At 37.0% G+C, this 22,967-nt stretch overlaps 7 protein-coding genes across 8 annotated transcripts; 2 read left to right on the top strand and 5 right to left on the bottom strand.

Moving 5' to 3' along the window:
• Positions 1–141: 141 nt before the first annotated feature.
• Positions 142–4,559, bottom strand: LOC104761360 (splicing factor Cactin). Its single transcript, XM_087507786.1, has 13 exons — positions 4,391–4,559; positions 3,739–4,048; positions 3,535–3,626; positions 3,161–3,260; positions 2,950–3,021; positions 2,724–2,786; positions 2,495–2,635; positions 2,007–2,102; positions 1,565–1,849; positions 1,171–1,473; positions 906–1,082; positions 553–819; positions 142–467 (listed from the first exon to the last, which is right to left on the bottom strand). Exons 2-13 carry the CDS (start codon positions 4,042–4,044, stop codon positions 348–350), a joined length of 2,022 nt encoding a protein of 673 aa, XP_087363912.1. The 5' UTR covers positions 4,045–4,048; positions 4,391–4,559; the 3' UTR covers positions 142–347.
• An 85-nt stretch (positions 4,560–4,644) lies between these two features.
• Positions 4,645–7,628, bottom strand: LOC104761331 (ABC transporter I family member 19). The gene is made up of 6 exons (XM_010484409.3): positions 6,830–7,628; positions 6,357–6,517; positions 6,166–6,217; positions 5,908–6,044; positions 5,638–5,724; positions 4,645–5,152 (listed from the first exon to the last, which is right to left on the bottom strand). The coding sequence occupies exons 1-6, from the start codon at positions 6,984–6,986 to the stop codon at positions 4,871–4,873; spliced, it is 876 nt and encodes a 291-aa protein (XP_010482711.1). The 5' UTR covers positions 6,987–7,628; the 3' UTR covers positions 4,645–4,870.
• LOC104761352 (uncharacterized protein At1g03900) lies at positions 7,344–9,059 on the bottom strand. The gene is made up of 3 exons (XM_010484428.3): positions 8,370–9,059; positions 7,793–8,056; positions 7,344–7,699 (listed from the first exon to the last, which is right to left on the bottom strand). The coding sequence occupies exons 1-3, from the start codon at positions 8,862–8,864 to the stop codon at positions 7,625–7,627; spliced, it is 834 nt and encodes a 277-aa protein (XP_010482730.1). The 5' UTR covers positions 8,865–9,059; the 3' UTR covers positions 7,344–7,624.
• A 71-nt stretch (positions 9,060–9,130) lies between these two features.
• On the bottom strand, positions 9,131–11,452 carry LOC104761322 (12S seed storage protein CRD-like). Its single transcript, XM_010484397.3, has 4 exons — positions 10,806–11,452; positions 10,297–10,562; positions 9,722–10,138; positions 9,131–9,645 (listed from the first exon to the last, which is right to left on the bottom strand). The coding sequence occupies exons 1-4, from the start codon at positions 11,104–11,106 to the stop codon at positions 9,268–9,270; spliced, it is 1,362 nt and encodes a 453-aa protein (XP_010482699.1). The 5' UTR covers positions 11,107–11,452; the 3' UTR covers positions 9,131–9,267.
• A 784-nt stretch (positions 11,453–12,236) lies between these two features.
• On the bottom strand, positions 12,237–14,805 carry LOC104761312 (12S seed storage protein CRB). The gene is made up of 4 exons (XM_087507785.1): positions 14,264–14,805; positions 13,861–14,123; positions 13,110–13,538; positions 12,237–12,853 (listed from the first exon to the last, which is right to left on the bottom strand). The coding sequence occupies exons 1-4, from the start codon at positions 14,544–14,546 to the stop codon at positions 12,458–12,460; spliced, it is 1,371 nt and encodes a 456-aa protein (XP_087363911.1). The 5' UTR covers positions 14,547–14,805; the 3' UTR covers positions 12,237–12,457.
• Positions 14,806–17,985: 3,180 nt separating this feature from the next.
• On the top strand, positions 17,986–19,051 carry LOC104761303 (fasciclin-like arabinogalactan protein 9). Its single transcript, XM_010484376.3, has one exon. It carries the CDS (start codon positions 18,187–18,189, stop codon positions 18,928–18,930), a length of 744 nt encoding a protein of 247 aa, XP_010482678.3. The 5' UTR covers positions 17,986–18,186; the 3' UTR covers positions 18,931–19,051.
• A 704-nt stretch (positions 19,052–19,755) lies between these two features.
• Positions 19,756–22,438, top strand: LOC104761295 (prohibitin-2, mitochondrial). 2 transcript variants are annotated; one of them, XM_087507784.1, is made up of 7 exons: positions 19,889–20,009; positions 20,548–20,721; positions 20,822–20,938; positions 21,413–21,583; positions 21,666–21,878; positions 21,972–22,180; positions 22,280–22,438. In XM_087507784.1, exons 2-6 carry the CDS (start codon positions 20,551–20,553, stop codon positions 22,164–22,166), a joined length of 867 nt encoding a protein of 288 aa, XP_087363910.1. In that variant the 5' UTR covers positions 19,889–20,009; positions 20,548–20,550; the 3' UTR covers positions 22,167–22,180; positions 22,280–22,438. The 2 variants fall into 2 exon arrangements, with proteins under 2 accessions (XP_010482666.1, XP_087363910.1); XM_010484364.2 differs by having other exon boundaries at positions 19,756–20,009; positions 21,972–22,438.
• Positions 22,439–22,967: the final 529 nt, after the last annotated feature.

The following is a 22,967-nucleotide window of genomic DNA, read 5'->3' as shown; positions in this document are numbered from 1 at the left end:
TCCCCAACCAAAACACACGCAATTCATGTCCTACACCAACTTTACCACATAAACTAAATTCACCAAAAAGGGCACTTAGGCAATCACCAATTGTAGATTTGTTCCAGTAATCAACATCACGTTTTGTTAGTAATCATAACATAATTGAAGTTGACGTTCTATTCGGCTCTTGTTTGATTATCAGCTTCAACGATAATATCCAAATACAGTTTGTCTTAACTTGATAGATATCCAATCAAAACTATTGCTCTATGTATTGCAATTATCTTACAAACAAGGCTTAATAAAACACTAGCCAACGTTTCACAACTGCCAGTTTCGTCCTCTCCGACCAAACTCCGATTAGTTTATCGTCTGTACCGATGTCGTTTGAAGTTGAAGTACAAATGCAGAATACCACGCTCGAACGTGCATTTGAAACCTTTCTTGTGAGAATACTCCCATTCTTTATTCACAATCCGGAACGCCTGAAAAGAAACAACAAAAAGTTGAGCACTGATATAGTACGAGAGTCGATGATGGAAACCTGCGGTAATGGTTCTGAGTACTTACAATGTCTTCATATGGCGGACCAGCATGGAACCGGATCATACAAGTTTCAGCGCTTGTACCATCTTTTTCGATAGTGTATATGGGAGCCTTGATCTTGTCTACTAAATCCGGGTAGAAGATGTTAAACTTGTACCCTTGAACGATTTTTGGAGGCGGGTTATCGTGATCATAGTGCGTCTGGTTATACTTATTCCATTCATAACCCGTGTGAACCCGATTGAAATACTTAGGTTTTCTTGGCCGATACTTGTCATGCCACCAGTATACCTAGAAGATAGAGAAATTGGCTTTAAAGTTCTAGAAGTTCAAAATTTATGGGTAGAGAGGAGATAAATAGCGATAGGGGTACGTACCTCAGAATCGAGGTTCACTTCAGCATTAGAGCCAAATATGGCATCACCATCCTCCATTGCTCCCATTACTTTCATTGCTTTAAGCTCCAAGTTATCTTCTACAGGTGCTGGCTTTGAGGCCATAGCTTCTTTAAGCCGCTTCTTCTGTTTCTCCAACACAACCATCCGTTTCATTTCCTGTTATAGCCGCAATAATACTATAGGTCAGTAAAAGCATCAACGAATTCATGGGCAAAAGTAAACTGTAGGAACTGATAAAGAGTACCAGTAGCTTCTTGTCTTCCTCGGGATCGATTGCTTCTTCACGATCATCACCGTGCATGAGCTCTGGCGAAAACGAACCAGCTGCTTCTGCTGCCTCATCAGCTTCTTCTTCTTCCGCAATAGGCTCTGGAGAAAATGCTTCTTCAGCATCTGAAAGATTACTATCTTTTATCTCTTCCTCATTTTCTTCCACCACACGTGTTAAGCCATTATTAACTTCTACATCTTCTTCACCCTCTGAAAGTTGCTCGAGGCGATGTAAATGTCTCCTCAGCATCTCAGCGTGTATTTCCTTCAAGCAAGCCTGTTGAACATCAAGATAATCGGTGAGTATGCAAAAAAAAAATCTTCTGTTTTCAAAATCCAATATCTCACAATCATGAACAAACAAATACCTTTGCCTTGTATATTTCGAGGCGTTTAAGAACCGCTTCCCAATACTCTACTACTTTCGCTGACCCAGAACGCAGCTGCGATTCGATGTCCATTTGCAGTTCTAAAAGCTCCGCGTGGGTCTTTCCATCGAGAAGTTTTTTCACATCAGCTTCAACACCAGCGTGTAGTCCCCTCTCTTGAGCAAGCAATTCTGCTGGAGGTTCCTCCCCTCGAACTCTAGCTCGATCAAGGGCATCCCTTTTACGAGCTTCAGCTAACTCCCAATCGCATACCACAATAAGTGCCTAAAAATATAATCATATTAAGCATTCATATTTCCAACCGAGAAAAAATAGACAACAAGGGGGTCTACAGAATATATATTTTCCTGATTGCGAAATTCCATACATGAATGCATGCATCACCCAAATGAAATAAATGAGACTGAATAGTAGAAAATACCTCCCAATACTGTACGCGTGTTGGAGTTGCCCGATCCAAATCCAGATACATCTTGATATCATCGCGCAGCTCTTCCATATCTTTAACAGTGAGTCCCTAAATCACACACGTCAGGAAAGAATACGTCAAAATTATGATAATCACAACACTGAATAAATCAAACCAGCAAACTCTTCTTTGTTCACTAAAAGAGAACAACTACACAATCAGAGACTTTGTTTAACGAGAGATCTCGACTCTCCATCTTAAAAGCTCACATTCTGGTTCTCGTTCTTTTAATACTGAGCTAGAAATTCAGCCAAATTCCTATACATAACGATTTTCCGGTAGACTCGCAGGATAATCTATCTTATATCAAGCTTCTTGCCTCTCAACTACTGTCTTAATACAACTGATCCCAAAGACTGAAAAACTAGGCCCGACAAAGTATAGACTTAAGTGAAAAAGCTCCATAACTTTAAACCATTCAACATAATCTTAATAAATACCTTGAAAATTATGTAGGGTTCACTAAGCTCGATATCCAAATCATCTGAACCATCCAAGTGCTTGCAGAGGACGTCGATCGGCTTCAGTCGACCTTCACGTAATCTGATCTCTGACCTCACCTTGCTTTGATCGAAATGGAACTGTACATGAAGGAGATATATCAAGCACCATACACCAAACAAATCTAAAAGAGGAATTTATTGCAAAAACAAAGACATGAAGTTATACCTCTTCCTCTTTCTTCTCCCAATCATGGAACTCAGCTCGAGCACGTTCTCTAGCTAATAATGCCTGCAGATAATAAAACAAGTTTAAGTCAGTAGATATACAGTATGAACCAAATTGGAGAGATGATAGGGTAATATGAAATCTAATCATATCCATCCCTCTGTACCAAACAATTTTGTGAAAAAAGTTAGGGCTCTGTTTATTTTTAACATGAAACAGAATTTACCATTTCTTCCTCATGTCGAGCTTTCTCCACTGCTCTCTCTTCTCTCCTCTTCTTAACTTTTTCAACCTCGGTCTGCGCATTGAACAGAAGTGCTTAAGACATAAACCAGAAAACTCATTCCACCAGAAAAAAATAGCAAATAGTTGAGGGAATCCAGGAAATGAAAAATTCCTGTCTTTCTAATATAATCAGTAACGCTTATTGTACATACCATCCTTTCCCTGGTTCTTCTCTTCTCAGCTTTAGCAGAAAATTCTTCCAGAGGTACTCCTCGGTGAACATCTTTTTCAATCTTCTTCCGCCACACAAACCTGATATCAATAGAATTTCATGCATGAGAATGCAGAATCTTAAAAACCAGTTTATTCACAAGTGTAATCCGAATAAATTGATTCCAAACATTCATATTAAGCCACTTTAGCTACCAACTTATAAAATTTGTACAAGTAGAAAAAAAGAAAGTCGTGCCCTATGATATTTATTTCTCTGGTTAAAACTAGATCTGACAGCCTATTCCTAAAATTATACCAGCAAAAGTCAAAAACAATAACCATACAACCATTTTCTCAGTAGTGATTCACTTACGTCTCAGTGAGATTCGAATCCCCAAACGGGTTTGAATCATTGGAGTACCCCGACACTGACTGAGTCTTCAGTTTCTTAGCTACACGTAATGCCTACAACGAATATAACAAGTAGCATAAAGTTAGCAACCAACTCCAACAGATTCAAGGTGTTAAACAACAAAACAAAGAACACAAACAACGTAACAGAAAACAAAACAATTACCTTCCTCTGGGCCTTTTTGGACATATAATCCTTGATTTTATCCTCCGAGTAAGCCTTAGATGAAGATCTCTTTTTACTCTTCCGTCCATCATCACTGTCAGTGGATTCATCACTCGATCTGCTACGGCGTCGGGTCCGACGACTGCTGCTGCCTTTACTCCTCCTGGAACTCCTGGGAGGCGACAAATTATCAGAACCATCTGAGTCAGAAGTGTAAGACTCAGACTCAGACCCAGAATCGGATTCATCTCTCCGCTTCTTCTGCTTTCCACGCCTATCTCTCTTACTCTTACCATGAGAACCCATATCTCTGTCCAAGATGAAATTTATCAGTTCCACATCTATCGAAGACAATTCCTCATGAATTCAAATTAAAAAAAAAAAAATACAAAACCTAATTAACCAATTTTGGATGATAACAACTGCGAAATCAAAGGCTAAACGTTTTCTAGATAACGAAACTGATGCATAGAGAATTAGCAGAAAGCAGGAACACTCATTGCGGTATTCAATTTCCCCCCGACAACTAATCCAGACCTCTACGATTTGAAAACTAAGGAAAAGCTCATACACTCACGAGCAGTAAGAAAAATAAACCTAAGCAAAAACGATTGAACCAATTAACAGCGGAAGGAGAAGAGTAATTGCAAACCTAGCTGCTGAAGAAGATCTGAAACCAGTGGCGGTAGTTACGGGGGTGATTTTTCGGCGACTGAGCGACGGTGGCGAAGGCGGTATAAACTTCTCAACCCCGATGAATGGGATCTCCTCTCCAAGGCAAACAAAGGGTTTAGATTTAACAGGTTTCAGGGATAATTTCGTCTTTCACTCACATTTATTTTCTATTTTTTCTTCAAGGGTTTTTTTTTAATTATATATAATCTGTTATTTTAGAAACCGACATCGTTTTATAAAATAAAGTTTTAAAATTTAAAAGAAATTACATTTTCCTTTGGCTGTTATTATTGATACAAAAATTTCAAATACAACAAAAAAGACAGCAATTGGTGTCAAAACAATACGTACGCATACATATATATTCTTTAACGAGCACAAGAGTATATTGCAGCAGCTAGACAAACACAAAATGTCATCTGTTCCCAAGTGTCCTTGTTCATATGTGAATTACCAATCATCGGTAATAAGCCATGTGTCTTGATGACCTGAAAGGAGAGTTATCGAGTGGAGACGGTTTCCATGCTGCCACCGGCTTTTTCTTCTTCTTCACGACTTTGATTTCAGACCGGAGCCAAGATTCTACCACGGAGAGGAGGTTGGGTGCACTTTTCAGCTCCTCAATATCTGCCATTTTCGATAAACCATTTAGCTCACCGTCCTGAATATAGGCCAAATGTGTCGCCCATGTCTCTAGCCCGTCGAATATGTGAGTTGCATATACAATCGTAGCTCCTCTCTGAGTTGACCAATAGTGTTATTATATAAACAAGTCAAAGATCATGTACTAACCAAACCACTGGCTAATGCACAATAACAAACTCAAGAGAGCATTATTAAACTGCATCTACTCGTCTGAATGCTATAAAACCTTGTTCATTTGGCTTCTTTTGGTTAAAGTGTGAGCAGTAATCTTCCCAACTAACAAGTGCTCTAGAACTCAAGAAGTGAAACTATAAAAACCGGTACAAGTTCTCTTCTTTTATATTTGCATTTGAAACTGCATGGTACTAGTAACTTTCCCAGTTTTGGCACTAACACAGATCATAGACATGCTAAGACCTGATAGGCTAATAGTAATCATAGGTAACATCACTTAGCAGCAACCAATATGGAAGGCTTGTCCTTGTATAATTAAGCATAATATTCCAGTTACTAACCGATAGAAGGGTGCACGCAATCGTAGGAACATAAGAGATATTAAAGAGGTAAACAGAATAATACCTGATCACATTCTTCTACGAAGAATTTCAACAAATCCATCCTTGCAACGACGTCAAGGTCCACAGTGACCTCATCGAGTAATAATACCTGCGATCAAATGAGATAATTAATAAGAAGTTTTTAAAATCAGGGTCAGCAATGATGAAAAAAAGTAGAAAACAAGATTCTCTTTTATTAAAGCCAGATGAGAACATAACTAACTAGGACCAAGTGAAATTTTAGAGGATGCAGAGTAACCAGCCAGCCTCTCTGAAACAATGTTCTTTTTACCTTGAATGGATGTAAAAGACCCATGCATATCTGTACTCGCCGTTTCTGCCCATCAGAAACCTTATGCATACGCCATTGAAGATTAATATCAAGAAGATCGATCAATTTTTCTCTTCTTACAGGATCAATCCCTTCAACTAGTAGGACAACAAAACGAAAATCTCCTTCAGTCTAAGCCTGAAAAAGGTGGTAAATAAAAGAGAAAAAAAAAAAAAAACCAAATTACAGATATCATTGCTATAGGGAAGCGAATATTACCTCCAAATATCATATGCTCTGCTGAAAAGTCTCCTTGAAGAGGAACCTCGCCCTGAAAATTAGCAGAATCAAGAAAGTAAGCAAACTCAGCTAGATAATGTTACTCCCTAAGCAATCAAATTCCTGAAAGATCTCACAAAAAAGCATGAGAAGAAATGGAAGCAGAGAGAACAGTAGGGAAGACAACTCACAGCTGAACCAACGGTTTTACTCCATGATCCTCCAAGGTACGACAAGTCACCACTGCAAACAAGTTGAGTATCATGGAAAGCCGAGCGGCTAAGAACTTGTACAACGTTTTTTCCTCCCACCATATGTTTTCCAGCCAAAATCTTCAATAAGGTTGTCTTGCCTGAACCAAAGAGTTCCAAAGGAACAAAAAGCCTTAGTGTTCCAGAAGAACCAAATCAAAACCCACAATTTTAATAGCTTGAAGTAGCACCTATTGCAATTTCCTCAAGCTAATCGTAGGCATATGATCACATACACATCTTAACTTTTATGATTCAAAAAAAGGGTAAACTAAATTCTACGACGACTATCAAAAAAAAAAACCGACCTAAGAAGGAAAGAAGCCCCAATAAAATAGTAAATTGCAGAGGCAGAGGGCCAATTTCAAAGTTGAAAACTCTGAATTAAATCAGAAGAAGAAGGATGTCTTTACCAGATCCATTGGCACCAACGAGAAGGCAGCGAGAGCCAGCTGGGAGATCGAGGTTGAAGTCGAAGAATATAGGATCCTCAACTTCGTATGCAAACTGCATACCGCTAACTATAATGGCGTCATCGCCACTCGCCGTCGCATCTTTCTCCTCCGCCATTTTTTTTCAGTAGTTGGTGGACGGACCGACGTTGTTCACTTTTGGTCAAATTATGCGGTCCTTCTAAATATGTTTCGTTCAACGTTCAATCCACGTAATACCAATATATTTTTGCCACGTCATTACGACTTTTTTCTCTTTCCACGTCGCCACCGCCACATCAGTATTCTAGTCATCACGCAATATCAACCAAATACGACGGCATATTCTGAATGACTATAAAAGGTGTTGCTGTATATTTTTGTTTTTGTACTATCTTTCTTGTCCATTTGCTTTATCATGCAAATTGCAAATAGATTTCAGCATTTAGTTTTCTTCAGTTTAGGAAATTATAAGTACGTAGAAACAAAGAAGAACTTATGAAAAATCCTCTTTTAATATATTAATATCTCAGTGGCCCAGATGATAATGATTAGTGATAATTTGATAATGTAACAAAGATGATTGTAAGGGAAGGAAGAAAGAAAAATAAAACAGAGGGAGTATGGGATTACAAAGAAACACAACATCAAACTTACCAGTAACATACATCAAAAAGACTGTTGGCTTTTCACCATTGTCTCATGCTCTCAAGTCACAAGAAGATGAAGCCGGACGGACTTGTCCACCAACCAACTTAAAATTTTACACTCCATTGATCAGAAAGCTGCCCAACCTGATGCAGCTCCTGTTGACTTGGTCGATCCTGATCCCGCCGTTGAAGGAAGATTCTTCTGCAGAGAGTATTACCATACCAAGAATAATTGAGAGTAACTAACGAAAAAAAAAATATAAATGCTATTAAGAAGACAAGTTTTTTTTATTACCTTAAGCTGAGTTAGATCAGATAGAGGCTCGTTCCTGCGTCTTGTATTATCAATAGAATCTTTGCAGCCATCAGATGCAATCCTTGACGCGACGGGATCGTTTGGTGGTGGCGGTAAAGGAGACCTGGTTACTCCAGCAGCTTTGGGAGGTGGCGCAAGTGCTAGTGGTTTTGGCTTCCCGGTTCCTGAAAGAGCAGCTGAGAGCATCCCAGTGCCATTTGTTGTTGGTTTGGGTTTCACGTTGATTCTTATGGTTTCACCTTCCTTTTAAACACACAACAACCAAATGGTAAGATAGAATTTAGCATTACTAAGATAAACAAAACCAAAAGATCACTCTCTTCTACTAGGAAGTAGGAACGGCTTAAACAAAAATCTTAATTATAATGAGCAAGAACTCCAATCACATTGGGGTTCATAAATCAGGGACACCAATAAGATCTTTGCAATGAGAAAGATAGTTATACATTGAATCAATCAATTCTACATAGATCTGATAGCTTCAATCAGATAGATAACGCACTGATCTCTTCTTATCTTAATTAATCCCTTAAGCTTACGGAACAGATGAGTTTACCTTCAATCTGTGATTAACGGCGGGATGTATATCGATATGATTATCGCTCTCACTCGTCTCTCCGGTCTCCTTCTCTTTCTCCCTCCTAACGTACTTTTCATGATCCGATAACGCCACATTGAAATCAAACGCTTCGTTCCTCTCAGCGAACCCTAGCCCGATAAACGCATACTTCCCTCTCCCGTCATCGATCCTGAGAACGAAATACCTAGACGAATCGAGGGACGGCTCGACGGAGTTCTCCCTCCGTCCAGGATCCACGAAACAGGCAGCGAACAGATCGCCGGAATTCGAATCCTCGAGACGGATCTCGCATCGATCCTTGCACGATACGACGCGGAGCCTACCGGACCAGATCTTATCGGATTGAAGCCACTCGCCGCACTTGTATCCGCCGGATGTGGTTCGCGGCGGGATCTTGTAAACGGAAACCTCTCGCACCACGAGGAGTGTGTGCTCGAATGACTCTTCCTCCTCTTCTTCCTCGAACGACATCGAAATCTGCCAAATCTCAGAGCCTCTCTCTCTGACGAGTTTCGGAGAAAGACGTGTGTGATCGTTGCGGACTTTGAAAGCTTTCTTACGAGACCAGACCGGAACCTCTTTATTTTTTTCCTTTTTTTAATTATTTAACTTTCTTACCATTATCCTTTTAAATTTTATAATTATAATACACTCTCTAATCAACGTAATCATAAAACCTAATCATGAATAGGTTGATTAGTTTAACAATAAGAAACTTTTAACATTCTATAATTGTCTTTCTATCAAACTTAAATTATTGCCATTGAAGCTTTATGAAAGTTGGTTATTACTAGTCACATATTTATTTATTTCATTGACTGGAAAAAACTAAATAACATCGATCGTAATAAGAAGCAAAAGCAAAAGCGTAAGCTTAAGAGGAAGAGCTTGGTGTCATAGCCAACATTGCCTCTTGCTGGCTGAACTTGATCCTTTTTGCTTCTTCCTCGGTCACTCCATACGAGGCTTTGACCACATCCAAGGGGACTGCTCTCAAATACGATGTTTGCCCGCTGAGCGTGTTAATGTAAGCGTTGTCGTTGGTCTTGAACGATATCCACTCAAAACCCGTTTCACCAGCGGTTTTCACAACCGCAAAGCCCTGTGGAATCACAAGTAGTTGACCTTGTCCCACTTGCTCATTGAACACTGACTGACCATTGTCGTCCACCACTTGTATCTTGGCTTGACCGCCTGTGACATATAACACCGTGTGCGCGTTTGCGGTCCACTGTGGCAACACCATTCCTCCCTATATCCACGAAAATTCATTATATGCAACAGAAAGAATATAGTCGTTTTGCCCGATTTCTAAAATTGATACTTACGCTGTATAGATAACCTCTAACGGCGTTAAGTCTGACTTGACGTAGAACGGGGAGATTGAGGCTGTTGAGAGTGCTCATTCTTCCGGCTCGTGTGCTAAAAAGGTCGGACCGTTCTGGATCTTCAATATTCTCATGAAGCCTAGCCGTGCAATAAGTCTCTTCGATGCCATTAGCTATGCCATCTTGCTGCCACTGTCGTGGCTGTGGGATGACGAAATGGAGCGGACCGTTTGCTCGGACTATGTTTCCTCTGTTGTCTTGCTGGTTCTGAAGCTGCTTAGCTGTCTCGATGTCGATTTTGAATGCTTCCGCGATTATGTTTGCGTCGAAACCGCTAAAAGCATTGTTGCCTGATGGCCAGTTTAATGGTTGTTGTTGCTCTTCTTCCTGTGTTCTGCTCCCGGCTAGTTGGAACATCTACATATGAACGATTATTCACAACATAATTACATGCATAATGTGTTACATATAAATCCCTGCTTAGTCAATCACTCTTTATTCATATTGTGCTAGCCATAATTAATAAAGTCTGCATGCAATATAAATTTGGTATTCTTCTTGAATTTGACAATTACCCTAGGGACTTGGTCAAGCTGGTTTTCTCTGTTGGTAACATCAAGAACGATGACAATGACAACATCGGAATCTCCACTATTGTACCACCACTGTGAAACTCCCGCAAGCAAAGCAAACACATCTCCTCGCCTGAAGTTCTCCAACTTCTGGTGCATGTCCTCAAAACGTCGTTGCCGGTCGCCTCCTCCTCCTCCTCTTCCTGATGCTTCAATATCTTCATAAGTCTCAGGACAACCAGAAGCAATCGTTCCTATCACTCCTTCTCCTGCAAACAAAAAAAAAACAAAATTAATTCCACATTTTGAGATTTTTCTATAAGTTTGCGAGTTTTTAGTTAAAATTAAAAGAATTTATCATCAAAGTTAGATAGAAAACAAGATATAATTTTTGAAAATTTTTGTACAAAAAGTTTAAGTGCTACATTATAAGAATTCACTATTATAGAAAGTATAAAAAAAAGGAGGAATAAAACAAATATTTTGGTACATAGATGTATTTATTTCCTTACCTTGGACAACGTAAGCGAGAGCAGGTGGGCTAAAGAAAGCTGGCAAAAAAATGGAATTGGACTGAAGGGTGATGCGAACCACTGTCACACCGGCGCATTGGAGCTCTGGGCTCATGTGGTCCCATACTTCCATCTGACCGGCTTCAAACTTGGTTGCCTGGGCTGGAGCGAGGCTGTTGATTTGGCTAAAATGGCATGCGTTTGGAAACGGCGTCTCTTGCTGACGTGCCTCGCCGCCATGGAAGAAGAGGAGAAGTGAGAGTGAGACGACGGTGAGAAGAGAAAACAAAAGCTTATGCATTTTTTGTTTTTCTTTCGTATAAAAAATTTAGGGGGTCAGAGAGTGGTAAGGGTAAATGGTATTTAAAGGAGGTGGTTAGTGTTATACCCTGGTTACATACAAATGAATATGTGTATTTTCTAAAAAAATGTAGATTTAAACTGCTTTATTACCATCATTTACTTTGTAGGTGCATTATTAAATTAACTTTCGACGTGAATTTTGGTAAATCAATGGACTAACTTATAAGGTCTATTTACTTCTGTCCATCTGGATTGCTAATAATTTGTTCTGAGAAACGTTCAAGATATCTTATGACTGTATATAATTAAATATATTATGTTCATAAATTAGTCAATAAATGGACAAAAAAAAAAAATTGTCAGTAAATTTGAGGTTAAAGTATACGGATACTCAAGATTGACACATTGTGATAGCAATGGCACAGTCTGTATTCTAACACATCATCTTGCCATGTATGCCAAATGTCCCCATGTTGTACATTTAATCATTCTATGTATTGTATAAAGAACGAAAATGACAATAAACTGTGTACCTTTTGTGGTATGAATGTTAATATAATGACATAATTTAATAAGATTGATGCTATATAGTATTTCCTTATAAAATAAACGTTTTAAATTTAACAAACATTAATTCTTAAATCATAATTTTTGGGGTTCGACTACTGTGAACTTGTCATTAGCTAGATAAATAGTGGTTAATGATATTCCGGTTATTAGTGCGTAATTGTTCTTTGTTGGCAGTAATACTGCTAAAATCATGCATGCGTTTTAAATCCACACACGAGCCATCATGTGCGTTTCAGGTTTTCATCAGTCTACATATAATTTTTTGTTCGTGAATAAAAAGAGTATAACACTATCAATATTAGTAGATGCATATATATACACATGTGGAAGTGTATAATTTAAAATTAATTTCCTCGAAATGCATATGGTGTACTGTAATATCCAAATTATAATGGAGTTTAAGTTGTTAAATATCGCAAGTATTAAATAGTCGATTAATGACAGAGATTTATAATATAAATCTAAAACCTCAGTATTGTTTTAATACTCCTTTGAAATCGCTAAATAGCATTCTGAAATTACCAAGATGGCAAGATATAGTGTTATCCAAAAAGTTAATTAAAAGCGAAGACTTCAGAATTTATTCAGTAACGAGTTACATGTACGGAGTCAACGATCGCTTCTATACGACGTTCGTTGTTCTACACTAGTGTCCTAATAAAAACTCGAAACAAAACCGTGCCCTTAAGCGTTTGAACTTTCTTTTCTACATTATTATTCTTATTATTACAAACCGAACTGTAGATTCAAACGCTATTCCACCACGAGCTCATCAAGCCTCAAACCCTAGGCCTTCCATAGCTCATCGGACCACTGCTGTGAGTCAATGTGGTCTCCATCGTGCTAAACTTAACCCGTTTAGCATCTTGGGGAGAGATCTGAAACCCATTGGTTATAACCTCAAGTGGCAAACCTGTCATGACTGAGGTACGACCCGCGAGTGAGTTGACTTGTGCGTTTTCGTTTGTCTTGAATTCGATCCACTGGAATTGTTCGCTTGTCGCACGTTTCATGACCGAGAAGCCTTGTGGCACGACAAGCAACTGTCCGTTTGAGATCTCTTGGTCGAACACTCTGTCTCCATTATCGTTCACCATTTGTATATGAGCCTTCCCGTTTGTTACGTAAAGTGCCGAGTTTGCGTTTACGTTCCACTGGGGTAGCACCATAGCATTCTGCATTCACGCGCACATAGACAAAAACAAAAAAAGAAAGTAGTTTTTGTGATTTTCAGTGACATTATAAAATGCAAAATATGTTATTTAACTGAAACGATTAAAAATTGTAAGATATATATATACATACTGATCAAAACGATTTAGATTATTTCAAGTTTTTAAAATTCCAAATCGGAGGAGTAATAGTTTATCTTGGCAAATCAAATATTTCATATGTCAGCATTAAATTAAGCTAAAGCTTTTTGGAGCTTACGTTACGGATGGAGCCACGAAGAGCGCTAAGGCGGAGAAGCCTGAGGATAGGAAGATTGTAGCTGTTAAGTGTGCTAATGTATCCGAGTGATGGCTTGTACACGTCAGCATCCGACGGGTCATCGAGGTTTTCGGTACATCGCATTGTGCACAAAGTCTCCTCTAAACCGTTAGCTTTTTCCTGTGGTTGCTGGCCGCCTTGGCCGCGTCTCAAGGGTGGCCTAATGACGCCGAAAGGACCTTTGACCTTGACAATGTTGCCACGGTTATCTTGGTGGCTCTGGAGCTGCTGAGCCGTCTCAACATTGATCTTGAACGCTTGAGCCAAGATCTCAGGTGCGAAACCAGTAAAGATGTTGTTTTGTTTCTGCTGCTGTCGGCCTTGTAGCCATTCCTGCCCTTGTGGGTTGTTTCCGGCTATCAAGACTGGCTGTAAACATCAAAAAAAAATTTGTGAACTTTTAGTGGGGAGATTTAAAGGGTAAAGATGTAAATCTAATTAACCCAAAAGAAATTTCACCAAATTAAATTTCATGTAAAGTTCATAAAATTAGTTAAAGAATTAATAATTATTTTCTTAAAGTGAATACTATAACTGAAAGCTACTTAGTTTGAGATATATAAAGATTAATCGAAACATAACCAAACAAATTTTAGTGCTAAGTCGTTAAGTAATCTCTTTCAATTAATCAAACAAACAAAAATGTTGAAAAACAAATTAAGAAATTTATTTTCTTGGTGATTGGACTTACTCTAAGGTTGCGGTCAAGCTGGTTCTGGTTGTTGGCGAGATCGGCAGCTGCAACAAGAATGAGAGGCTCATTTCCGTTGTTGTAGAGCCATTGAGCCACACCAGATGGTGTCGCAATGGTGTCACCGCACCGTAGGTGCTCTACTTTCTGGTGCATGTCACGGAACCCTTGACTCTGACCCTGGCCTTGACTTTCTCCAAACACCGGTGATTCAATGAATGTCTCGGCGCATCCCGGAATCACTCTTCCCATTAGACCCGTTCCTATTACGAGTGTTCAAGTAATTGCTCATTCGATTAGTGAAGTATATCTCTCTTATATATCATAACCACATTACTTTTTTACAAAACTAACGTGGGAAAAAAAAAGTGGATATATATAATACTATATAATAGTAACGCACCGTGAACAACAAACGTAAGTTTGCCGGCGTTCATGAAAGTGGGCAAGTAAAGACCCTGAGGCTCAATGACGAAACGCTCAAATGCGAAACCGGAGCAACGGAGCTGAGGTGCATGGTGATCCCAGACCTCGATGCGACCACCCTCGCTCTGGATTACTTGAGACGGTTCGAGCGCATTAAGTTGATCGAGCTGGCACTCATTGGGCCATTGTTGAGCTGTGTAGCCATGGAAGAGGATCAATAGTGTCAAAGAGAAAGAGACAATAGATGAGGTTCGACCCATTTTACTTTCTCTTTATTACTTTACTTGTACTTTGTGGGTTTTGGAGTTTAGGTATTATTTATAGGAGACTTGTTGTGTAGGGTTCTTCTAAAAATATTCTATAAGTTCTATTCTTTAAATTAATAATGGAAATTTAGTCGAAACTACCACATTTCCTAAAAAAACTTTTTTAAACTACCACATGTGAAAACATTTTTTCAAAACTATCATAAATCAACTTTTATCACATATAAAAAACGAAATTATCCCTGCAAGTGATAGATTTAAAGAGACAAAATTGTCTTTATAATGTGAGACCAATAATAAAATATTAATTATTAATTATTTTTATATTTTTTTGTGGATCAAAAAATAAACAAATGTGATGGACAATAATTAGTGTCCATCAAATTTACGAAATTTCTTTTGTTTTAAATTTTTGTCTGCCAACATAATTTAAATAACTTGTCCATAAGTATTAGTAAAACTAAAATGTTCACACTTATAAGTAAAAGAATCATAGTTCAAAAGATTAAAAGATTTAAGTGGATGACGTCCAAAAAATAAGTTTCGAATTGTCTATAAATGAATTTTATAGAATATAAAATCTAGAGACGAATGTAATTAAAAAGATAAATTATGAAAAATTTTAATTAATTAAGCTTGTAAATCTAAAAGATAATAGAGTGAATGTAAACATTCTTAAGAAAAAAGAAAAAAAAAAAGAGAGAAACCAGACGGAAAGAATGTATGTGAGAGATAGATAAGCATGAAGAATAAAATATATATCATATATTTCTATATTAAACAAAGGATATTTTCATCTTTTTCATTTGAGGTTGTCATATTAGATAAAAAGAATTAACAAATGTGGTACAAAGAAAAATAAAGATTTTGTAAGATGGTAGGTTTGTTAAAAAAACTTTTTAATAATTATAGGACAAAATCAATGAGGTTGGTAAAAGAAGGGTTTGATTAAACTTTTTATGGAAGACTACATCATATTAATTTAATAATTTTTGTATGAAGTAATGTGTATTCTCGTTTTAATTTTTGGAGGGATTAAATGCGTCGAACAAATAATTTGAATTTTGAAAATTATCACGAATGAAAATTATATAATTAAGAACTAGTTGAACTTGTATAATGGAGGGAGTAGACACATTTCAGTTTGCATGGCTCTTTAAAGTGCATGTTCTTACACATCACTACATGTCTACATCAGCATCAAATACAATTGTATATATTGAAAAACTGACAACGAGGAAACAAAACGACAAAAGAGTTTTATTTGTAAGAAAAGAACATTCAAAGTGAAGACTCGAGAGTAGTAATAATCACCTGAGAACCACGTGATGAAGTGGCGGACGCGACGAACGGGCGTGACGAGTATGTGGCTGCATGCTGCTCAGATGACTACACTTGGATCCATCTTTCTAATCTGTTTTGTCTTCTTGTGCTTTGTAAGAAAAAACTTAAGCAGGGAACATATTTCTAAACTTATGCTTCGTGTATTGATTTTTTAATGATTAGGCCTTAATTATCTAGATTCCGATTACCGAACATGTGTGCGCCTAATTTAGAAGTTAGCCCATTGAAAGTCATCTACAGACCAATGTCTAAGCCCAATATTAGGCCCATACAACTCTGGGTGGACTTTTTTTTATACTTGTCTGTTCTCCAACTGCGTGCCGTTCCTTAGAGACAACATGAATTTAAGAATTTTAGAACAAATTATATAAATTTATTTGTATTTTACATTATCATATTTTTATAAATTCTTACACTATCTTGTTTTAACATTTTATATGTTGAATGCATGATGTATATAAGTGTGGGTAAGGGATAGATAATATTTTTGGTAATCAACCAGTTAATTAGTTTTATTCTCTACTGATACTGATGAGGCAATATAAAACTTATGGGTCTTCCACTCTCCCACATGCCAACTTGTGTTTCCCAGCTGTCACTTAATCAGCTTGTCCACTCATTTTGTTCGTTTTACAGAACACCCACAAATATTATTCTACATAGTACATACATTGATACATACATGATACATATGATGCATGCTACATGTCTACGCATCTATATGCTTAAAATGTATGTACGTATGTACAGACTGTATCATATTATGTATACTCTGAAGATGATATTTTCTTCAAAAAGGTTCTGACTTACTACTACTACTTCTTAGGACCTACTATGTAGAAGATTTTACGTCTAAGGATTTTTCATTTTTTTTCTCCTTTTCATTCATCTATCGATTATTGTCCACCTTAAGTTGTGTTGTCGAACATTATCTTCTATTCAAAACTGTATGTAAATTCAAATTATCGACCCTCGATCTCATTACATGCATGTGACGTGGGCTCTACCGACGGATCCACCAACCTCTTATTCTATTATAATATTCTTCTCTATTGTTACAAACCGGATCTTAACGGTTAATATATATATATATGGGTTTGTTAGCTTAGTACGTTTTTAAAACTTAATAGTCAACAACATACATACACTATTTATAATAAAGAAAAGAATATATTGTAAAATAAATGGTGGTAGAGATAGAATTTTGAGTGGAACCAGAGGAGAGAAGAGCATTACTAAAAAGTCCTAATCAATAGTTTTAGGAAAAAAAGAGGAAAGAATGAGAGAAAGAAAGCGGAGAAATAGGAGAGAGAAGAAGTTGGTTTGATTTTGATTTGTTTTTTTAATTCTTCCTTTTTGGTCCCAACAATCTAAAACAAAAATGTTGGCTACTTAAAATTTATTTTTAAAAATTTTAAAGATAGATAAAAATCTATGTTTTTTTATTTGTAATTTGATATGCAGTTTGTTTGATGATTTTATTTGAAAATATTAAATATGTTTTACAAATTTTATATCCCGTACATTTTATTAAGTATACAGATGTCTGTACACATTATTAAAAGTACAGATATGTGTACATATTATTAATAGTACATATGTCTGTACATATTATTAAGTGTACAAATGTAATTTGTTTAATTTTTTGGGTTCTAGATGTCTGTACAAATGTTTGTATTGTAATGATTTTGTAAAAATTACATCTGTACTCTTAATAATGTACACACATCTGTACTCTTAATAATGTGTAGGAATACAAAAGATATATATATATATATATATATATATATATAATATTTAAAAATAATAAAACAAAATTTATATCAAATTTTATATCAAATTTTAAAAAAAAAAATATAGATTTTTTTGTATTTAAAAAGTTTTCTAAAAAAATTACATTAACAATTATTTGAAAAAAAATAAGAAATGAAGAGAAAAAGAGACAATGGCATAAATGTAATTAAAAAGATTGCTTAAAGATAAAAAAAGACTGAGAAAATAGATAAACAGTGATAAAAATGGTTTTTCTAATTATAAATCGTGAATGTATTTTATTCGTTTGAAAAATGTATCATTTTGCCAAATATCTATATATATATATGAATTCATACATATATAGTATATGTTAATAATAGACATTATTTTGTCTACAAACGATTTGTATTGACTTGGCCATCTCATTCCAACAAAGATACAACTCATCAGTTTCAAACACTTAACTACGATATAAACCATTACCTTCCGATCTCATTTTCTTAATCGCTTCACACATCAACTAAACAAACCAATAATGGCCATCACTCGTCTAGCTCTGGCTCCTCTCCTCCTCATCGCCGTCGTACTTCTCTCAACCAAGGCAACGGCTCAGCCGGCAGCCCCCGCTCCAGGTCCTGCTGGTCCTATCAACCTCACGGCGATCCTTGAAAAAGGCGGACAATTCTCTACTTTCATCCATCTTCTAAACATCACTCAAATCGGTAGCCAAGTGAACATTCAACTCAATAGTTCATCTGAAGGTATGACAGTGTTCGCACCAACAGACAATGCTTTCCAAAACCTTAAACCCGGAACTCTAAACAAGTTAAGCTCAGACGAACAAGTTAAACTCATTCTATACCACGTCAGCCCCAAATTTTACAGTATGGATGATCTCCTCTCAGTAAGTAACCCGGTTAGGACTCAAGCTTCTGGCCGAGACAACGGTGTTTACGGGCTTAACATCACCGGTCAAACAAATCAAATCAATGTCTCAACTGGTTATGTGGAGACACGTATCAGCAATGCCTTGAGGCAACAACGTCCTCTCGCAGTTTATGTAGTCGACATGGTTTTATTGCCAGGTGAGATGTTCGGAGAGCACAAGCTCTCGCCGATTGCTCCTGCCCCTAAAAAATCTCCATCCAGTGAGGTTTCGGATGACACCACTAAAAAGGCGGCAGCCTCGCCATCGGAAAAGTCAGGTTCCGGGGAGAAGAAAGTTGGACTAGGGTTTGGTCTTGGACTTGTTGTCTTATGTATGAAATTTTTATTTTGAAATTTGAGTATATCAATGAATTGTTTTGGTTTCTATATATATTGAATTTATCCTGTGATTTGGAGTATGAAATATGAAATTTGTTTATTAAAATTCAATGAAATAAAATGTGAGATTTTTACTTCTTGTCGTCAATTGTGTGCCTGTCGAAGTGAACTATATCACATGTGGATAACTGTTTTCTTGGCCAATGAAAAACTATACCAAATAATATATTACAGTGTATACTTAAAATTCTGTTTAATCAACAGAAATATTCGGTTCACATGTAATGTTTCAAGTCCGATCCTAAATAAACAAATACAATTGATGAGATACTTATGGTCTTTTCAATAGCAAGTTCCACTTCATCACTTTTTGAACTCTATAGCTACGTGAAGATTGGATCGAAGGACGGTTAGTTTTGCTAAGTGAACTTCTAAACTACTTAAAAATCAATCATTGAGCCGATTAAACTGTAAATATTAATCGATGCATCAGATCCGAAAAAATAGCCACCTTACCACATGCGATTATGGGACCATAGATTGTTTAATTTTTGATTTTAAGTCTACTTTATTCGATTCTATTATTTAATTTTGACCGGCAGTATCGTTTAGTATTCATAATAGATTGTTCAAAGAGTTGTTTTATTATATTGTAACACACACTCTTTGATAACACATTAACACTCTTTGATATAAAAAATCATAATTAAATTACTTAGTTGCCATTAAATTAGAATAGTAGCCAGGAAAACAAAACAGTGAGCGACTACTTATGAATTAATCTTTAGACTTGCTGTCTAAACATGTCTTGTATAATTTCACAAAAATGTTAACACACTTGCTGACGAACAAAAAAAAAAACGCATGGAACTTTTTTTAAACATTGACTATATGACATAATGGGCCTCTTTGAAAATACATAATGGGCTTAATAAAGCATATTATAATTAATGGGCCTGTGCAATTTAGCAGGAACATACTAGAAGATAGTTCGCCATTATCATTTCTAAAACCCTAATAAGATTCGCCGGCAGCTCCGATCGTGATCTTTCCTAAACCCTAACATCGCCGGTGATTAACAGCTGAGCGAAGGTTCATCTCTCTCTCTCTCTCTCTCTCTCTCTCTCTCTCTCTCTCTCTCTCCCCACTTTATTTTTCCTCGGATTTGTCACTGTCTTTATTGGTATGCTCTGTTTGGTTGCCGAGAAAAGTCACGCAGTGCCTGATCGTCGTTCAGTTTGATAGTCACTTGCGTAATTTTATCGGTAGAATCGTCATTTGGTGAAAGCTATTGCTCGTATATTCTTGTTTTAAGTTTATAGTCCACGATCTATGGATACTGAACCTATATGCTAATGATCAATGGCTGGATCGATTTTAGCTCTGGGATCTGTTACCGATGCTTTCAGTTTCTGAAGCTTGTTTGTGCGATCTTTACGAATTCGTGTTTGTTCTCCACTTGTTTCCCTGTCCATCGATTCTTAGTAACACCAGTTCTGTATTTGCTCTTTTGAATTGGAGGCTTGTGCATTGATTTTTCTATGTGTGTGATTTTCTTATGGCGGTGTTAAGTCTTTTGGATCTTCGTATATGGAGGTTTTTGATTGCTACTTTATTTTTTTGGTATTAGGAAATGAGTTTCAACAAAGTTCCCAACCTTCCTGGATCACCTGCTCTCTCTGCCCTTCTTAAGGTCAGCGTTATTGGTGGTCTCGGTGTCTATGCCCTTACTAACAGTCTCTACAATGTTGATGGAGGACACCGTGCTGTCATGTTCAACCGATTAACTGGTATCAAGGAAAAGGTTTGTGTGTTTCTCAAACTAACAATAGTTACTTTTGGATCTGCGTCTTTGAGTTGTTATTTTGCAAAGCATGATTTTTTACTTGGATTTGTGGTTTCAGGTATACCCGGAAGGCACACATTTTATGTTGCCATGGTTTGAAAGGCCAATCATCTATGACGTTCGTGCACGACCTTACCTTGTTGAGAGCACCACTGGTAGTCATGACCTTCAGATGGTGCGTTATGGTTTCTAATGCTTTTTTTTTTTTTTTGTTCTGTCTGTTTGTACTATTATCCATCCAGCCTATGATCTAATCTTTCAAATGTTGTTGGTGTATATGAAGACCTTCCTTCTTTTGAAGTTTTGTTAAGATCCTTATATCAGTATTAAGACCGTGCTTTTAAGTTGGGATGTGATTATCACTATGGAGTTGCAGATTATGTTTCACTTTCCCTGTTAAAATATCACATGATTACTGTAGATGGATAGTTGATTGGTAAAGAAATGGGGAAAACTTTGATTAATAATAGATATATTTTTCGTTTTCCTTTGTGTCTTTCCGGCTTTAGTTTCTGACTATGAAACAAGACATCTAATTAAATTTGTTTTAGGATGAGATTAAATTTAGGTGGAACAAGTTGAATGAAGTGTCTGTTTTTTCTTTAAGGGTGATTACGTGTTTCTGATATTTTCCTTGGTTGTTGCACAGGTGAAAATTGGACTTAGGGTGCTCACCCGTCCCATGGGTGATCGTTTGCCTCAGATTTACCGGACCCTTGGCGAGAATTACAGTGAAAGGGTTCTTCCTTCTATCATCCATGAAACCCTAAAAGCAGTGGTAGCTCAGTACAATGCAAGCCAGCTCATAACACAGAGAGAAGTAGGTATCTCAACATTCTTCTTCCACACGCTTTTCCTGCTCTTTTTGTTTCTTATGGTGGTCTGTGATTACTCTCCTCTAGGCTGTGAGCAGAGAGATACGCAAGATTCTGACAGAGCGAGCTTCTAACTTCGACATTGCTCTTGATGATGTCTCCATCACGACCCTCACTTTTGGCAAGGAGTTCACCGCAGCAATCGAGGCAAAACAAGTCGCTGCTCAAGAAGCTGAACGGGCTAAGTTCATTGTGGAGAAAGCCGAGCAAGACAGGAGAAGTGCGGTTATCCGTGCCCAGGTATAGGATTGTAGATGTCTGTTGCAGATCTAATGACTTGGAGATTATAGGTATCGGCCTAAAGTATTTGGTCTTTTACTTACATCTGTGCAGGGAGAAGCTAAAAGTGCTCAGCTGATCGGACAAGCAATTGCAAACAATCAGGCATTCATCACTCTGAGAAAGATTGAAGCTGCAAGAGAGATTGCTCAGACCATTGCTCAATCTGCAAACAAGGTTTACCTGAGCTCCAACGATCTGTTGCTCAACCTCCAAGAGATGAACTTGGAGCCTAACGCTAAGAAGTAAAAGAGAAGGAAAGAGTAAGTTTTCTTAAATTATTTTCTCTAAAAAAGTCTCCACCTTGGAAGTAAAGAACCGGTTCGGTGCTTGACCAAATGACCCCTTCTCTCTCTTGATAGATTTTGAAAATAGTCTGACATATTGCAACTCGGTTTGGTTTGGCTTTGGTCTTGGAGATTATTATACATCATCATGTTCAGTGAAACTTATCGTTGGATATTTACCCGGAGAATTGATGAAGTCAAATTTAAACATAATAAAAATTCATATTCATATGATCTTATCTATGCCAAATTGTCAATAGTTCTTTAGTTATATGGGACATACGACATGCTTATATATTCGGATATAAATTAAGATACCAATCCCATCAACTTTTAAAATATTATTATTTTCTCGTTAAGTTCTTTGTTGTTAACTTTGCTATTCAATTTTTCCTTTTAAGGGATTTGTATTGGAAAGAAAAAGATAAAATAATATTATTGCACACGTATTATAAGATTTTGTATGAGCATAGCAACATGGACCCTTCGTATTTGATGACGCTTTGCCGGCGCCACCATGATAGAGACGTCTTTTTCTTTATTTTTTACCGGTAAGGATTTTTATGGGGGTGACGAAACTCCGGCGAATTTTCCGGTGACGTCAAATTAATTTGTTTTTTTTTTTTTTGACTTAGTTTTCATTCTATCGGTGGCTATATATGATATATATACCCGACGACTGCTTTTTATGATGTCATGTATTATCAAAACTAGCTGGAGACGAGTGATGACCGTTAACCAATAAATTAATTTAAAAGGCTAC

This window comes from Camelina sativa, chromosome 3 (genome assembly GCF_030686135.1).
Source record: "Camelina sativa cultivar CO46 ecotype springtype chromosome 3, ASM3068613v1".
Taxonomy (NCBI): Eukaryota; Viridiplantae; Streptophyta; class Magnoliopsida; order Brassicales; family Brassicaceae; genus Camelina; species Camelina sativa.
This window is presented reverse-complemented; position numbering and strand designations above follow the sequence as displayed.

What these genes read in the sequence shown, in the direction of transcription:
- LOC104761312 (XM_087507785.1), bottom strand. Translation starts at nt 14,546, where the DNA reads ATGGGTCGAACCTCATCTATTGTCTCTTTCTCTTTGACACTATTGATC. An exon ending in ACTTACGTTTGTTGTTCACG is followed by an intron (nt 14,124 to 14,263) that starts GTGCGTTACTAT and finishes CACTCGTAATAG; the next exon opens with GAACGGGTCTAATGGGAAGA. An exon ending in AGCTTGACCGCAACCTTAGA is followed by an intron (nt 13,539 to 13,860) that starts GTAAGTCCAATC and finishes TGATGTTTACAG; the next exon opens with CCAGTCTTGATAGCCGGAAA.
- LOC104761322 (XM_010484397.3), bottom strand. Translation starts at nt 11,106, where the DNA reads ATGCATAAGCTTTTGTTTTCTCTTCTCACCGTCGTCTCACTCTCACTT. An exon ending in TCTCGCTTACGTTGTCCAAG is followed by an intron (nt 10,563 to 10,805) that starts GTAAGGAAATAA and finishes TTTTGTTTGCAG; the next exon opens with GAGAAGGAGTGATAGGAACG. An exon ending in TTAGAGGTTATCTATACAGC is followed by an intron (nt 9,646 to 9,721) that starts GTAAGTATCAAT and finishes TCGTGGATATAG; the next exon opens with GGAGGAATGGTGTTGCCACA.
- LOC104761352 (XM_010484428.3), bottom strand. Translation starts at nt 8,864, where the DNA reads ATGTCGTTCGAGGAAGAAGAGGAGGAAGAGTCATTCGAGCACACACTC. An exon ending in CCGTTAATCACAGATTGAAG is followed by an intron (nt 8,057 to 8,369) that starts GTAAACTCATCT and finishes TGTGTTTAAAAG; the next exon opens with GAAGGTGAAACCATAAGAAT. An exon ending in CTGATCTAACTCAGCTTAAG is followed by an intron (nt 7,700 to 7,792) that starts GTAATAAAAAAA and finishes TACTCTCTGCAG; the next exon opens with AAGAATCTTCCTTCAACGGC.
- LOC104761360 (XM_087507786.1), bottom strand. Translation starts at nt 4,044, where the DNA reads ATGGGTTCTCATGGTAAGAGTAAGAGAGATAGGCGTGGAAAGCAGAAG. An exon ending in CCAAAAAGGCCCAGAGGAAG is followed by an intron (nt 3,627 to 3,738) that starts GTAATTGTTTTG and finishes TATTCGTTGTAG; the next exon opens with GCATTACGTGTAGCTAAGAA. An exon ending in CTCGACATGAGGAAGAAATG is followed by an intron (nt 2,787 to 2,949) that starts GTAAATTCTGTT and finishes TATTATCTGCAG; the next exon opens with GCATTATTAGCTAGAGAACG.
- LOC104761331 (XM_010484409.3), bottom strand. Translation starts at nt 6,986, where the DNA reads ATGGCGGAGGAGAAAGATGCGACGGCGAGTGGCGATGACGCCATTATA. An exon ending in CGTTGGTGCCAATGGATCTG is followed by an intron (nt 6,518 to 6,829) that starts GTAAAGACATCC and finishes TCTTTGGTTCAG; the next exon opens with GCAAGACAACCTTATTGAAG. An exon ending in GTAAAACCGTTGGTTCAGCT is followed by an intron (nt 6,218 to 6,356) that starts GTGAGTTGTCTT and finishes GCTAATTTTCAG; the next exon opens with GGCGAGGTTCCTCTTCAAGG.
- LOC104761303 (XM_010484376.3), top strand. Translation starts at nt 18,187, where the DNA reads ATGGCCATCACTCGTCTAGCTCTGGCTCCTCTCCTCCTCATCGCCGTC.
- LOC104761295 (XM_010484364.2), top strand. Translation starts at nt 20,551, where the DNA reads ATGAGTTTCAACAAAGTTCCCAACCTTCCTGGATCACCTGCTCTCTCT. An exon ending in TAACTGGTATCAAGGAAAAG is followed by an intron (nt 20,722 to 20,821) that starts GTTTGTGTGTTT and finishes TTGTGGTTTCAG; the next exon opens with GTATACCCGGAAGGCACACA. An exon ending in AGCTCATAACACAGAGAGAA is followed by an intron (nt 21,584 to 21,665) that starts GTAGGTATCTCA and finishes ACTCTCCTCTAG; the next exon opens with GCTGTGAGCAGAGAGATACG.